Source organism: Myotis daubentonii, chromosome 17, assembly GCF_963259705.1.
Source record: "Myotis daubentonii chromosome 17, mMyoDau2.1, whole genome shotgun sequence".
NCBI lineage: Eukaryota > Metazoa > Chordata > Mammalia > Chiroptera > Vespertilionidae > Myotis > Myotis daubentonii.
In genome coordinates, this window is record NC_081856.1 from 9,941,306 (window position 1) to 9,957,536 (window position 16,231).

At 38.0% G+C, this 16,231-nt stretch overlaps 1 protein-coding gene across 2 annotated transcripts; it reads right to left on the minus strand.

Moving 5' to 3' along the window:
* Positions 1 to 582: 582 nt before the first annotated feature.
* SQLE (squalene epoxidase) lies at positions 583 to 15,841 on the minus strand. Of its 2 annotated transcripts, XM_059672724.1 has the most exons (11): positions 15,545 to 15,841; positions 12,380 to 12,632; positions 10,698 to 10,878; positions 9,359 to 9,455; positions 8,228 to 8,341; positions 7,969 to 8,140; positions 6,127 to 6,222; positions 5,115 to 5,257; positions 4,598 to 4,694; positions 1,788 to 1,875; positions 583 to 1,105 (listed from the first exon to the last, which is right to left on the minus strand). In XM_059672724.1, the coding sequence occupies exons 1-11, from the start codon at positions 15,839 to 15,841 to the stop codon at positions 913 to 915; spliced, it is 1,731 nt and encodes a 576-aa protein (XP_059528707.1). In that variant the 3' UTR covers positions 583 to 912. The 2 variants fall into 2 exon arrangements, with proteins under 2 accessions (XP_059528707.1, XP_059528708.1); XM_059672725.1 differs by lacking the exon at positions 1,788 to 1,875 and having other exon boundaries at positions 952 to 1,105.
* Positions 15,842 to 16,231: the final 390 nt, after the last annotated feature.

A 16,231-nucleotide genomic window follows, 5' to 3' on the forward strand; every position in this document is an offset into this window, starting at 1 on the left:
TAGTAAGTTGGCCAGAGAAAGTTTTTCAACCGAAAGAACTTAAAAGTTAAAAAAGATAAAGTTTTATTATTTAAAGCTTACATCTGATTTTAGCCCTAATCATTAGAATTTAAAGTCATTACTTAATAGTCCAGGTTATATTTTACTGCTCTGATTTCAGGGGGAGCATTACTGATATTGTGATTAACTCACGTCTATAATCTTTTCAAATACACCATAAACTTGGAAAAACATACTGGTTTTAAGGCATTATACCAGGCATTACAAGTGCTTTTTTTTCATTCACTGTTCCTTGAAACAGTCCTAGCCTGGCTTACTAATGCTCTACAGTGGACCTTAGAAAGCCCCTGCTGCTTTCCTGTATGAATGTGTAAGTGCGATATTTTCTAAGAACTCAGAAAAGAACCTTATCACACTGTCTCCCTGGATAGATGAGGAAAATCAGGTCCAGAGATTTAAGGCAACTTCCCCCAGCATCAGCGTCACAACAGGTTTCCCTCTGCATTTTGCATCCCACTGTGGTCTTCTTTTCCATCATCCTGAAGCTACGTAAAGAAGTCCACAACAAGAACCAAAACGACCTGAGGGTGCATTCTTCATTTTATTTGTATGTCCCTCAGTAACTCATTCCAAATACTGAATTCAAAAGAAAAACTTCTCAGTATTAGCACTAATTTATGGTAACAATCATTTCTTTCGAACTATCTTATTTGACCCTTCATTTTAAATTGAAAATTAAAGTATATATTTACATGTTTATATACAAATAACTTCAAAAACAAATTAATTCCAGTCTTGGTCCAAGAGTTTCCAAGAAGTGGTATAGTAAGTACCATACTGCATAAATCCTCTTCCGAAAGTCACTTAGGACTTGGTGAGTTCCAAATATTCATTCACAAACGGTCCCTCTCTTTAAAGAACCAAGTACTTCATTTCTGAGTAAATCAGAGGGAATATCACAGTACATGCTTTGTAAAATACAGCACCACTACTGAAAATGGCTCGGGGTTTCGTAATCCAAGGTTCTGATTTAAAGCAAAAATATGTGGCATAGATGGCAACAGCAAAGAAGTGTCCAATTAAACTTAGAGGATTAGGAGAGAGCCTGTAATAGAAGAAAAACAAAACATAAATATTGGTAAGACACAGAAATCACATTTACTAGAAAAGAGTTTCAATTGTGTGTATGATCTATAAAGCTAAACATTCTACATTTTAGAGGACTTTATAAGCTTGTGTCTGCCTGCTAAGTTTGATGCAGGGATGAACTTTTAAAACATATTTTTACAAGAATCTACTTGGAATATACCTGTCAGAGAATTCAGTAACTGCTCTTAGTCTAGTTTACACGAGTCCTATGTTTCGGTAATCTTGAGTCTGGCCTATGGGAGTCTGACGTTCAGATTATAGAAAAGACAACATCTGCACTGTGAAAAATACCACTGAGTTTCTTGAGTCCCTGCACTTGAATGGAATTAATTTTTAAATACAAATTTTTCAGTCATCCATGGCTCCCATAGATCAGATGTGGATTAGCCTACAGGCAAAAAACAAGCTTCTATTTTAATCAAGGGTTTTAGCCTCGTCTACCGACAACTTCTAATCAATGCTGTTTCCCCAAATAAAGCACAAGCATAAATGTTGTCTTTTCTCATTTCTCTGGGAATCCTGATTTGCATACTAATGAATAATAAAATGACAAAATATATAAGGAGGAAATTTTGCAGTAATTCATAACAATCTTAAGGACATCTGGACTATGTTCCCTTTGTGTCAAAACAACTTACACAGAAAGCAGCCCAACAGGACCAGCAACACACTCTCCACCAAGTTTGAAATATAAAAAACAGGCTTTTCTTAGCTGATGTAGGGAATCTAAAATAAAATTTAAAAATTACTCTCAAATTATTTATACATTTATGTTAGGGTGCTAATGACATATCAGAATAAAAGTGTAACAAATATCAAACCTATAATTTTTTTTTAAATCTAGTCCTGAAATTTCAACAACCTAAGATTTCTTTTACATTCCACATTCAACATTATGGATAGTGATATGAATAAACTTTTCTGTTAATAAATAATGACTATACCAAAAATGTAGGTCCCAGAAGTTAGAGTTGTTTATGTTATGTTATAAATTATGTTATAAATTCATTCAATGATGCAAAATATTCTGTAAACTCTTTTTGTTATAAAATCACAATTCTGGAAACCAAATACCTTTTCTGAGATGCCCAACCCATACCTTTAGGCAGTAAATTATCAAGTTAAAGAAATAGCTGTGAATAATAAAAAATGTCTCCTATTTGTTTAGCTTTTTACACTTTTCAAAATAACTCATTAAATACTCACAACATAGTATAATCAATCCATAACCTATTTTGATAGTTTAGAATTAATGTTCTTTTCAGGTCTGCCTGGATTTTTTTCTTAACAACCAATAAAATAGGATACAATAGGTAAACTTGTACTCCAATATGCCCTAGCCGGTTTGGCAGTGGATAGAGTGTCGGCCTGCGGACCAAAGGGTCCCGGGTTTGATTCCTTCAAGGGCACAAAACTCAGTTGCAGGCTCCTCCCAGGCCCAGGCCCTCGTCGGGGCTTGTGCAGGAGGCAACCAATTAATGTGCTTCTCTCATATTGATGTTTCTCTCTGCCTTTCCCTCTCTCTTCCACTCTCCCTAAAAAAAACCAAAAAACAACGGAAAAATAAAGCTCTTTTCTTCTCCAATCTTTCGTAACTTTTTTATCACAGATTGACAGATCCAAATTCATAATGTAAGGAACACAACAGCTTAGAAAAGCTTTAAAGAACTTAGCAAAACTCAAAACTGAGTTCTTTTTTCTTGCCCAACCAGACATTTAACTTCCTTACCAGTTAGCAAGAGAGATTTGTTTGGCAAATCACCATCACTGAGTTTTCTGGGGTTTTTTTCTTTTAACAAGAATAATGGTTATAGAGGTTACAGAAGGCATTTGTAGTGTATTATCCTTTGTAATCAGATCACCAAACCACAGATCACTAAAGGCCTTGTCCAGGTTATAGAAATAGTGTTGGGATCTGAAGGAATGGGATCCAAGTTATATTTACTCTTGAAAACCTGAAGGTCTAGTTTCGTTAACTGATTTGTACACTGCTGTGGTTGGGAGGTGGCAGTCTTGCCTTCCCTCCATTTCTAACATGGCTTCTGCTAAGTCATGTTTTCCTTACTATATAGATTGACCACCACCTCGCTATAAGAATATGAAAACACAAGCAGGGAAAGATTTCAAATAAGCAGAAGGTGGATGCGTTCTGCTACTTTGTGCATTTTAAAAATATATATATTGATTTCAGAGAGGAAAGGAGAGGGGGAGAGAGAGAGAGAAACTTCAGTGATGAGAATCACTAGTTGGCTGACTCCTGACCACCCCCTACTGGAGATCAAACCTACAACCCAGGCATGTGCTCCAACCAGGAATAGAACCGAGATCTCCTGGTTCATAGGTTGACACACAATCACTGAGTCACACTGGCCGGGCTACTTGTGCATTTGATGACAAAAACGATGTTACCTGGAGCTCACATCTACACTAATAAAAGAGAAAAATGGTAATTGGCGTACGACGCTACCCTTTTCATTGGCTAATCAGGGCTATATGCAAATTAACTGCCAACTAAGATTGGCAGTTAACTGACAACAAGATGGCGGTTAATTTGCATATGTAGGCACAATGCAGGGAGGTGAAAGGGGAAGCAGGAAGAAGCCCCCTGCCACTGACAGTGATTGGAAACCCAGGGGGGAGCTAAGAGCTGGGGGGCAGGGCAAAGGCGGCCCTGGGCCCACCTTTGCCCTGCCCCCCAGCCATGATCGGAGAATCAGGCGCCTTTGCCGCCCTGGCCAGTGATAGCAGGAAGTAGGGGTGGAGCCAGCGATGGGAGCTGGGCACGGTCGAAGCTGGCAGTCCCAGGAGCTAGGGGCCCCTTGCCTGGGCCTAAAGCGAAGCCCATGATCGCGGGGCTGCTGCAGCTGTGGGTCCCCGCTGCCTGGGCCGGACACCTAGGCCAGAGGCGTCAGGCCTGGGCAAGGGGCCGATCCTGCGATTGGAGGGTGATGGGGGTCAACGCCTGAGGACTCCCAGTATGTGAGAGGGGGCAGGCTGGGCTGAGGGACACTCCCCCCCCCCCCCAAACACACCCAGTGCACGAATTTCGTGCACCGGGCCCCTAGTTCATTTCATAAAATTCTATTTGGGGGAAAAATGGAAACTAGTGTTTGGGAAGAAAAATGAACAACTATATTGCCTTTTAATTCATGACCATCAAGATTCTCCATTACAATCTTATGCATCTGGTTTGGACCAAGGGAATTAAAAGTAACAATACATCATCAGTGTACTGCTTTTAGGGTTGTCTAAGGGGAAGACGGCAGCCATGTCTAACAGATTCATGATGATGATGCTCAAGGATGGAGTTAAAAATGATTACCAACCTGAGAGTCAGCAAACTCAGGAAACATTTCTTTCTGGCCTAATTGCTAAATTTTTTATAGTTCAATTCTGTTCATCTACTAAAAATCTACAATAATATTTATTTTTTAAAATCTGCACTTACCATCTTTTGCAGAAAATAATTCATAAAGTGCCTGAGCAAGGATATTCACAACAAAGGAATGAGACCTTTTTCTTGACCAATAGAATGATTTTTTGGCCTAAAAAAGGAAAAGATCACTTATTATATGGTAAGGAAGGAGAAAAAAAAAAAAAAGCACCAACTGATGTTTATAATCTCCTCAAATAGATATTTATCCTGAGGTCCACGTAGAATTATGCCCTGCCAGTTACCAAAACGTCTTCAGAGCAATGAGTTATGAAGCAAAGAGTATCACTGCAGCTAAGTTTACAATCGGTATGAGCAAAGAGGCACATGCAATCAAGTGTTACCTAATATTCAAATACAGAAATTCAGATTCTCTAAGATTCACAGGTTGCCCGTCAGGTTCTATAAGCCTGCATAGGATTGCATAAGAACCATTAAGCATCAGATCTCCCCATCAAGGCCCCATTCCTCTTAGGCCCCACAAAGAAATCTATTTTGAGACATTTTTTGTCAGAATAATTTAATCTCTTACCTGGAAAATAGCTGCATCATCATAAAGATCAGGGATACCCTTTAGCAATTTCCTCCACAGTTTTATATCTTTAAAAACAACACTCATTCCTCCTCCGGTGAGAGGATGCCTTATATTATATGCATCTCCCAAAAGAAGAACACCTAGAAAGAGGTAATTTAAAGTATGACATCATCCTGCAGCATCACTTGAGACCAAAAAAAATAGTATGTTAATTTATAATGTTATTGATGGGAGTTAGTAAATAGTAATGTGAAAATAACAAGGGTACAGATCATGACTAAATTTTGTTCAGGCAAAAATTCAAGAGTTGATTCAGTCAATAGCTACTGGATATCTAATATGTGCCAGATGCTGGGAATACAGTGAGAAAAAGACTATGATCTCTGCCCTCATGAAATCCACATGCGAATCTAATATTAAACAATGTCAAGACATGTATAAGGCCTCTTTCATGAAAAAAAAAAAAAAAAATCAAAAGGATCTACAGGTATCCAGGCATAAGAAACAAGTCTTCTAACAAGGGGGGAAAAACCAAGAGGTCATGGACATTTCACAGCAATATTCACTGCCAGCACACGACAGAGAAATGTCTGTACAATTCTGAGGAAAGAGGGTAGGCCAACGAAGATTATATCAAGCCACATCATAGTTCAAGCTGAAAGGCATCAGGGAAGATATTCTCAAAACCATCAGAAGTTAATTCAGGAGAATAAACCTTGATTGAATCTTATTGAAAATTAGGAAGCTCCACAATTTGCCTCTAGGTGCACCTCCTGACTGCTGCCCGACTGAGATTCCCAGTCCATTGTCAGAATTATGGATAATTAAATAATAACTACAGCTATCATAAACTAATTTTGGTATTAGTAATGTGTTAATTCATGGAAACCAATTCTCTGTCCCACATGTTATTCCCAGCAGCATAAATTTAACCATGTATTTGTCACTTGGAATACTGAATGTGAATATTTGGAATACCATTTATAAAATAAATCCAATAAAATAATACCTCGTTTGTTTACTGGTGAAGGAGGAAGGAAGCTTGCTGGCATAGACCTCAAACGAGAATTCTGCGTGGCTTCTAAGAATGGTTCTTTCAAGTGATCTGCAATAGACCCCACCCCATCAAATAAACGGTTTATAACATTTCAATTACCAATTACCACATTTTCTTATCAAATATAAAGAAATAACTACTATATATCTGTTATGGTTGTTACATATATTCCTTGTGATAAATAAAAAGCTAATTATTTTATTAATAAAACTGTTTATTAAGCACTTATTCATGCTAAGGAATGACTAAGGAATCTTAAGAGAAAATTAATGTAAAAAGAAATATAGCTAAATAAATAAAAAACTAGAACAGTGAAGCAAATTCAGATGACATGAGATAGGGAGAAAACCACCTGCCTCTGCTCCAGATGTTAACTGACAGCTGTCATAATTAACAATTTATTGTCACCACCATATTTTGGTAATATCAGATGAAATATACTAACATTTCACAAACAGCAGAAGGCTATGTATACTAGAAACAGGATTTAAGTAATTAAGTATAAAGATATTTCAAGAATTCACAGACCTTACATTGCTAGCCAGACTACTTTTAAAAATATTAAAATTTTGTCAATAATGATAATTATTCTGAAAACTATGCTTCATTGATATGAAAAGTATATCGAAAGTATTTTTTTTAACATGGAGATTTTCTTATGTGCTAGTTTAAATAAATAGTTCAGCTCCAGTGTATCTGATTGACTGGATGCATTTTTCACCTGCCAATCTTATCTCTGGCCTGTTTTTGTTTTGTTTTGGTTTTTTCAGTTTTTGATGATAATTTATATTTTATAATATAGTACACAAGACTATTTGGAAAAATTAAAAATAGACAAAATCTAAAATTAAACAAAATCACTTAGCTCCATAGCCCAGACATAAACAAATCTATTATTGGTGTATCTTTTATACATTTGTTCATAAATATCACTTAAAAGGACTATAAAAACAATCTAAAATGAATATTAAAAAGAACAGTACTGAATGGTATGAAATAAGAAATTAGTTTTCTGTCCAATTATATTCTCTCATCTTTCTTTGTATATGCAGTAGATTTAGACCATTTCTATTTTTATTCTTTTGATACCTACTTTCATGACTTCAATAATAATGTCATAACTCCATTAGGGATTTATCAGAGGATACACATTATGAAAGAAACTTAGCTCACATATACTAATACCAATCTCTAATTTACAAATTTTAGTGAAAATATATTGGCTTTCATTTGCTTAATATTAATAGTTTTTCATGATAAACAAGTATATTTTATTAATCCAATAACCTTAAATATGTATATTTTGACTCCCTATTAGGTAATACATATAAATGTGCATCTCCAGGAATCCTGCCTTTTTCGTCTCTACAAGTTGTGTTAATTTATCCAGGGCCACAGTTGATGGTTTTACAGACAACTCCAGGCAGTTCCATCATTCATAGTCATCATACAATTGTATAGTTATTGCTGTAAAGTCTCTTGCAGATGGGGCTGCTATTTCATAATTCACACAAATATTCCATTTGGCTAAAAATAGATAAAACTGATAAATTATGTGCAGTGTATTCTGCAACTGTAATAAAGTGTTTCATTCATATGTTTATTCTGGAATCTGAAAACCAGTAAATATGATAACTTTGTATATTTATTGCCTAGAATTGGAAATGTGGACTCCTATGTGACTAAATCTGGCCTGGTTTAGACACAGCGTTAGTGAGGACTGAAGATGAAGAACCTTTTGTGAGATGTGCTTTCACACTTAGATTACAATGAAAGTGAAATCCTATTTCTTACCAGGTAATTGTGGGTAAATTTTTTCAACCATGTATTCTCTTAAATTCCTTGGCAATTCTCCTTGAACGTCAACAAGTACTCGAGTTTCATGAGATGAAATCTGGTAGATGAGAACTGGGCTTGGATTAAGTAAAAGAAGTTCAGCATGATTTGCTTTAAATTGTGGTGCATTCTAGAAAAAATAAAATGAAATATTTTAATAATTTTAGAATTTCAAGTTGCTTTTATTTTTTTATAATCACACCCCTACAGTAAATACCTCCATAAGAAAGCCAACAAAATGAGATGAAACGGAAACTTTACTCGAGATCAGGTTTTTCCTAAACTTGGAAAATAGTCCATCTGCAACAACAGTCAATGGAGCATGGAGTTCCTACAACAAAGATAAAGAACATTCAGCTAAGCAGTTAGAAATCCACAGTAAAAGGACCATTCTTTTAAAATGTGCATGAACGGATTTAAATATGTTACCGGATAACATTATAGAGGATATTTGAAGATAATACTATTGAGGAAGCTGTTATGTGGACTTAGGTTCATGCATGCCCAATCTTTAGAGACACTTCCTGGAGTCCCTGAGGATCACCTTCCTCCAAAGCTCTACCATCCAAACCATCTGGGATTAAGCTGCACTTGATAAACAATGAAGAAAACCATAAAGCAAGCATAGCCAATAGAAGACTGAAATCCCATTCATTACAAATTCCAAGGACGAGCCAATTTTTTGTATTCTAGAATTTCATAATTGATATAGTACTTCAATCAGTGGCTAGGACTTTGAAGAGTTTTTGTGTGCATGGGTGTACATACAATTTATCATTACCTGGCAATCACCCTCATTAGAGTACAGTTTCTAGGAGGGGGTGAGCCTGTAGAGCAGCTCAGAAGAATCCACAGATTAGCCTTTTACTAGGCCAACAGGAGCAGATACTGGAAACTATTTTCTTCTGCTATTTCCTTAGATTCTCTTACTTTTGCCTTTCTTACTTAAACAACTGTTTATTTTAGCTTAGTCATTTCTTTTATGTTGAATCCTTCCTTCACCTTCCAGTTCCCCTCGGCTTCTCTGCTAGTGCATATTTCTCATTCAGTTTTTAATACTGTTAATAGAGTGGTGTTTGTTTGCAAAGTTATTTGTATAACATTCTGAGGTGCACTGAAGACAATGTGTTACGCTTAAAAAGAACTCAACTCCATTTGTGGAGTAATAATTTACTGAGGGGGGGAGGTTGGGGGTTTAATGGGGGGGATGAGGACACATTTGTAATACCTTAACTAATAAAGAATTTAAAAAAATAAAAATAATTTACTGAGCCCACTTTTTTAAAGGAGGAGGAGAAAATGAAAGAGGAAAATCTCTTAGGAGAAGCTAACACCTGATATATCTCACCTTGATGTCTCCGGTTTCTTTATCCCTGTACTGAACTCCAACCACAGCATCTTCTTCTTCTAATAACTGGAGCGCAACGCCCTCAATAAACTTCGTACTAAAAGATAGATAAACAAATGCATTCTATAGTAGCTCACTGGAGCAATTTAAGTAAGGACTCATAAATTCCTTATCCCTCATCTTGTTTACCCACGTAAACTGGACATGCATGTGGGTGCACACACATGTACATAAAAAAAGGTATGGAGTGACAAAAAAGGCAAAAACATCATTAATGATTTTTAGAATTATGTGTGGTTTTTAATATCTAATTTTTAAGAACTGACTACATTACTAATGTAATATTTTAAAAAGTAACGTTAGATTTTTGTCTCAATTTATCTACATGCAAATAAACTTAACATACCCTCAACCAATTCATACACAGATCAGAATACAGAATTAAAGTTTATCCAGCAAAGTATTCAGAGTGGTTAATTCTAGTTAGAAGCATCATGGATAATTTTTTAAATCTTCTTTATATTTTGGGGCACTTTTCTACAATAAACATATTCTAGTTTCATAGATATAAAATCCTTTTAGTCTTAAAGATAAAATTACTTCAACACTTAAGCTTATGCCAATGACAAGAGGTTCTCATATTTTAAAAGTTCAATTATAATGTTTAAAGGCTAGAGGCAAATACAAGTTAATAGAAAAGAGAAGCCAGTCCTGTCACACTATCAGCCGTGGCAAACTACGGCCCGTGGGCCGGATCCGGCCCGTTTGAAATGAATAAAACTAAAAAAAAGACCGTACCCTTTTATGTAATGATGTTTACTTTGAATTTATATTAGTTCACACAAACACTCCATCCATGCTTTTGTTCTGGTCCTCCGGTCCAGTTTAAGAACCCATTGTGGCCCTCGAGTCAAAAAGTTTGCCCACCCCTGCACTAGGTCCTTCATAACAATGGAACAGGGACTTCCCCTTAAAGGCCTCTGTCCTAACTTAATAGGAAGTATTATAGTCACAAACCCTAACTCCCAATAGGCACACATGCACTGACTTCTTAGTTACAATAACTGTATCCTCTAAATTCCAACCACGTAACAATCCCACAATTTATTTAGTCAAAGGAAAATTCTCAACAGTTCCATGTCTATCCAAAAAGAATTCTCTATATGATAGTCTTAATAAAGGCACTGAAAAGATTTAACACTCTTCTAACTTATGGTTTATTTTAGCGTAAGACCTATGGTCTAGCCCACATCTGAACACTTATGGAAAGTTATAAAATAGTATTTGTACTTAAATGTGTTAATTCTTTAACATTATATATTTGAAGCCATAGTCTTACTTGGGCTCTGCCATAGCTGCCTTCCGGAGACTCATGATGAATCTTCCATGATGGAAAGCTCTTCCACTCTGCACTTGATTGTCTTCTAGCAGAGGGTAAGGAATCTGAACATCTGATTTGCTTTCCCGATCATGAATTATGTAGCCATGTATAACGTGGGCATCAATACCTTCCACTGTATCTACAAAACAATTCCGTTAAAAAAAAATTAATTTTGTTAATATGCCCAGAGTTATGGTAGGCATGAAGAGAACATGAAGGCATGGAAAGTCTCTGTCTTCAAAAAGGTTGACATTCATGTAACTCAGAAATTTTAATGCTTCTGTAAGATGACACTCTTAGCAAATTTATAGTATCACAAACGATTAATATTTATATATAAAACTCACACATTAAAATCCATAGGAAAAATATTAAGACCCAATTACAATGGGTAGAAAGTATACAGATGATTCACATTAAACAATATAGAAACATTGAACATATCAGAAAAAGGTTCAAAACTTGATTTAAAAAAATAAATTAAAACAAAATACCAAATCTATCAATATTGCTGGTAGGATTAGAGAAAATTGACAAATTTATATTATTGGTCATGTGATAAACTAATAACATCTTAGAAAATAATAAACTAATAATTATCATAAAGTTATCCACTGACATTATACTAGTAATCTTAGTCTTGAAAATTCATCTAAGACATTCACCCTGAAAATATAATTTTTAATAACTTTTAAAGTTATATACAAGAACTAGAGGCCTGGTGCATAAAATTCGTGCACAGGTGCGGTCCCTAGGCCTGGCTGGCGATCGAAGGGCAAGCATCTGGCGTGGAAGAGCAGGTCCCAGCTGATCTCTGGGCCCTAGGCAGCACCTGGGCCCCTGGGCCCCCGCACGCCCCTCTCTGCCTGAGTCATTGGGTTCCCGCCAGGCTCCCTCAGTGCCTCGGAGCCAGGCAGCAGCCCACTCCCATCTGCCTTGGCCTGGTGCCGCCTGCTCACCTGTTCCACCATCCCGCCAGGGTTCTACTCTCATCAGGGCCCATAGGGGCTGGCAGTGCCTCCACTGCCACCCGCTGCCAGCACCATGTTGCCAACACCCACCATATCCCACGCCACCCCCTGGTGGTCAGCGCATGTCATAGCGAGTGGTCGAACTCCCAGTTGAACTCCAGGTCAAGGGGACAATTTTCATATTAGGCTTTTATTATATAGGATAGGTTCACTACAGTGTTATCTCTAATAAAAAACCTAAATATTAATGTAAGTTAGAAAGGTAAGGTACATTATGAACTATCAATTAAGAAAATACTATGCAAAGACATACAATTATAATGAAAAACAATGGTTAACAGTAATAAAAATATACTTATGTTACATGAAAAAGTGGAGTTTAGCAAGTATATTAATATCGTCACATACTATATGTTTAAATACATTAAAATACAATGTTAAGATAAAGTACATTAAAATAATTTCATTTCTGATTAAAGAAAAACTTTTATCACACATCCATGTCTAAATCAAAATAGTTTTCTGATACACTTTTTAATTACACTAAAAGTGAGTAGAGTATCTTTTTTAAATGAAAATAAAATAGAATACCTTTTTACCAGGGATAGGGTAGTCTAAAATGAACAGTGCTTCCTAATACCACAGAACTCAACACCAATATGAACCTACCTTCAAGACCAAGGTCTTTAAGGACATGATAACCACCTGGCTGCAGAAATTCTCCAACTATCCTGTCAGGCTCTTGTAAATCTCTCTCAATTACTGTCACCTTTCTTCCATCTCTGGAGAGCACTGCTGCCAAAGCAGAGCCAAGGACACCAGACCCCACAATGATAACTTCCGGGTCATTTTGAGAAGATATCGATGTAGAGGCAGCTGCTCCTATTAAGGTGGTTTCTGAAATATTGGTTCCTTTTTTGCACTGTTTCAAAAAAAAGAGTAAATTATTTTTTTTACTATCCTTAAATCTTATTGCTACTATACAGACACATTGGACTTTTGCATCTGGGCAAAGCTACCCCCTAACCATTACCAAACCAAATGAACCATTATGTCCTTAAATCCTGATCATATGTGAAAACCAACAACACTAAAATATTGACGAAATAAAAATGTATAATAATATCCCAATAAAATTAAGTGTATATTCCTTTTCCAAATATGGTATTTAGAAAATGCTGTGATACAGATATATTTAGAAATTCACACCAGGCAAAATATAAGAAAAATGTTTACAAGGGGCTTCAAAGGCTTATCATAGGGAAAATTCTATCATTAATTACTCAATTCTTCAAACATAGTCTGAGGATCTGCCAAATGCAGATCACATACAACTTTCAGTTGGACTTCATGTTGCAAACTATTCAGCACCTTTTACCTATTGCCACTATTCACCTTTATTTTCTCCTTCTACGCTGTCATCTGAAAAATCTACCTCAATCTAAAATCACTTCTAAGTAACAAATTGTCAGATTTTGCCTACTCATCTACTAATTGAGAATTATTTAACTCTACAAGATTCCAAAAAGAACAAAATAACTCCTTGTCCCTTGGAACTTGACCTGTTCACAATTTTAGTCTTTGACATGTAAGAACATATTTAATTTACTCCTTCATTTTAACTCTGATTCTCTAAGAAAGCCTGGTCAGTAATGTCAATCAAGTTGGTCCTCCAATTTACTAATAAGGACAAACATTAAACCTATCACTAATTGGGCTGACAGTAAAAACTTTAACTTTGAACATAAGAAGATGAAAAAAGTCCTGTTTTGAGAGATTTATGCCCACTGATAATAACAGTGACTGTATGGGGTTTTTTTTTATGAACAATTCAATGCTGTAATAAGTAATTTTTTTCTTTTTTGGCCTATGGATTCACAAATATGACTACATTTCATTTCAGGTAAAGGTTTGCAAGGAACCATCTTCCTTGAGTTCTCTGACCTTAAGGATTAAAATAAGACTAATTGTCATTTAAAGTGTTTTTAATAAAAGAGACCTCAGGCAGAAAGGAAGTAAATAACCCCAAAACTCCTTTAGAACTTTAATTCTCTGTGATCCTAATATTCTTTTATTATGTTTCCATAATGGACTGGGGCCTTGTCCATTCCATTTTTTATCATTTTTCTTAGGGAAATTAACTTTCTGTCCTTTACCAAGAGAAGCCGAGAGTAGACTCTTCCCATTAGTATAGCATTTCTTACTGGCCAGAATAACTGACTATATATAAATTATTGTTCTGAGAGCAAGATAAGCTCCTTTTGTCATCTTATGCCATTTTAAATTAGTTTTTCTTCAAGGTTTTCCCTATTACACACACACACACACACACACACACACACACACACACACACACTCTCAATCCTGGTGGAATGCAACACTGGAGGAAGTCAGAACCTGGTCAGGAGAAGCAGCACTGAAGGGAACTCAGTACTTAATAAAAAGCAGAAAGCCTGAGGCATCCCCAGAGTGGGAGCAAGGCAGACTGCAGCTAACCCAATGCTCCTACCCCAAGATTTGTCTACACAGCATGATGTGACGCCATTCCTTCAAGGACCCTGAGGGACATTATCGCAGGCAACAATACCCAAGATTTCAATCTGAGAATCAAAGTTTCCCCCTCCCTGCTCTCCCATTCCTCCAGCCTACACCCACCAGCCCACTACTCAATAGGCTCCTAACAGATGCATCCTACCTTTAGACTAACACTAATAACTACTATTAGACAGTTATGGACCAAGCATTAAATCATTTAATTCCCTAACTACCAGTAAGGCTGCTACTGTCCCCATCTAACAGAAGAGACGTCAGTCTTACAGAGACTAAGCCATTTGCCAAAGGCCTCACAGCCACAAGTAGCAGAACAGAACTTCTAAACCAAGCCCCTGTCTCCTGCAGGCTTGCTGACCTGTACTGTGGATGTAAAACTACTGCAGCCCCGGAACCCTGACTCTGCGGCCTCTATATCTACCCTATGTCCACCCTCACCTGGTCTACCGCTGGTCTCGGCCCTGAAGTCCTGGCTCCCATTCCTGTCTGCCTACAATCTAGTCTTCACACAGCAATTGGAATGCTCTTTTTAAAAAGTAAGTCAAATACTGTTACTCCCGTGCTTCAAATCCTCCAGTGCTCTCGGGAAGAGGTCCAACACCAACTGACCAACAGGCCTAGAGTTCTGGCTTAACTGCCATCATCTCCACTGTCCTCCTCCGCTGCTTTCCCAAGGATCATAACTTCGCGTGGATTTGAGGCCGTCTTTGGTTTGGAAACACGACTGCACTGTGGACATTGCTCACTTACTCACCTCATCAGGGCCCCAGCAATGTGGACAGAGAGCACTGTGCCCGTGGCTGCAGAGTGCTGGGCGCCTTCATTCCGCCCGGCAGCTGTCACTTCTGGACACGGGGGACTCACCTGCAGCAGGTGTCCTTCTTCCGGGTACCAATTCCACCTCACCCAAAGGATTTAAATAAAATTCCTTTTTCCCATCACAGAAAGTGATTCTGTCCTCCTTCAAAATGAAATTCTAACCTTCCATGTCACCTTTCAGAATCAAACCTATATGCATGATGAAATCAACATTCATAATAACATAATTTCATTTAGTCTTGGCTCCGCCAACACTACATGAACTGTTTCCAAGTCCTTGCTAAGAGTGCCAAGGAACAGTCAAAAGCTTTTTAAAACAAAACACACAAAACACACCAAACAAGTACATGAGAATTCATACCTGAGTATCTACGCCTTTTAGAGAAAATGGACATGTGAGTGACCCCAACCCTACTTTTAAAATAAGGCACGCATGCCTTTGACCACTTTGAATATTCAACCCACCTTCCTGGACCCGAGCTGCTCGTTATTTTCTGTCCCCGGCGGGGATTTGGCCCAGAAGACGCCGATGAAAGGCAGGGCCGCCAGGAGGTCCGAGAAGACGGCGAGCTGGGAGCCCTTCTGCTGGCGCCGCGGGAGGGCCCCGCCGCGGGCGCGGGCGCGGCAGCGGTAGGACAGCACCAGGCCCAGCGACAGGAACACCAGCACGCACAGCAGCAGCTCCTTGTTGGCCCAAGTGACCACGTCCCCGCATTTCTTATAAAAGTACGTGAAGGTGGCAAGGCCGAGGAAGGTCCACATGGTCGATGCTGAGATCCTCTGCTGTCCTTGTAGGACGCGGATGATTCGAGATTCTCCCCAGAAGGTGTTCCCCAAAGGAGCACCGGAGCCGGCCCCGCTCCAGGGACCGTCCTCACAGGATTGCAGTTCCAATCGGACTCATTTAGAAAATCCTAACGCGAGTATGAAAGTATCTGGACCGGGAAGGCGGGGCTTGGCAGTCTGTCAAAACCGCCTGCTCCCACGGCTCCGGGCTTAGACTCTCCTCTCTCGGGGGCCATCCATTTATGTTTCTTTCTTTCTTTTGTGAGATGGGTTTCCCTGAGGGTTGTTGCGGATGATGGTTTCAGTTCTGATGGTGGCTCATCGTGCTGTAAAACGCTCTCTCAACAGCAGCAGGTGTCCTACGAG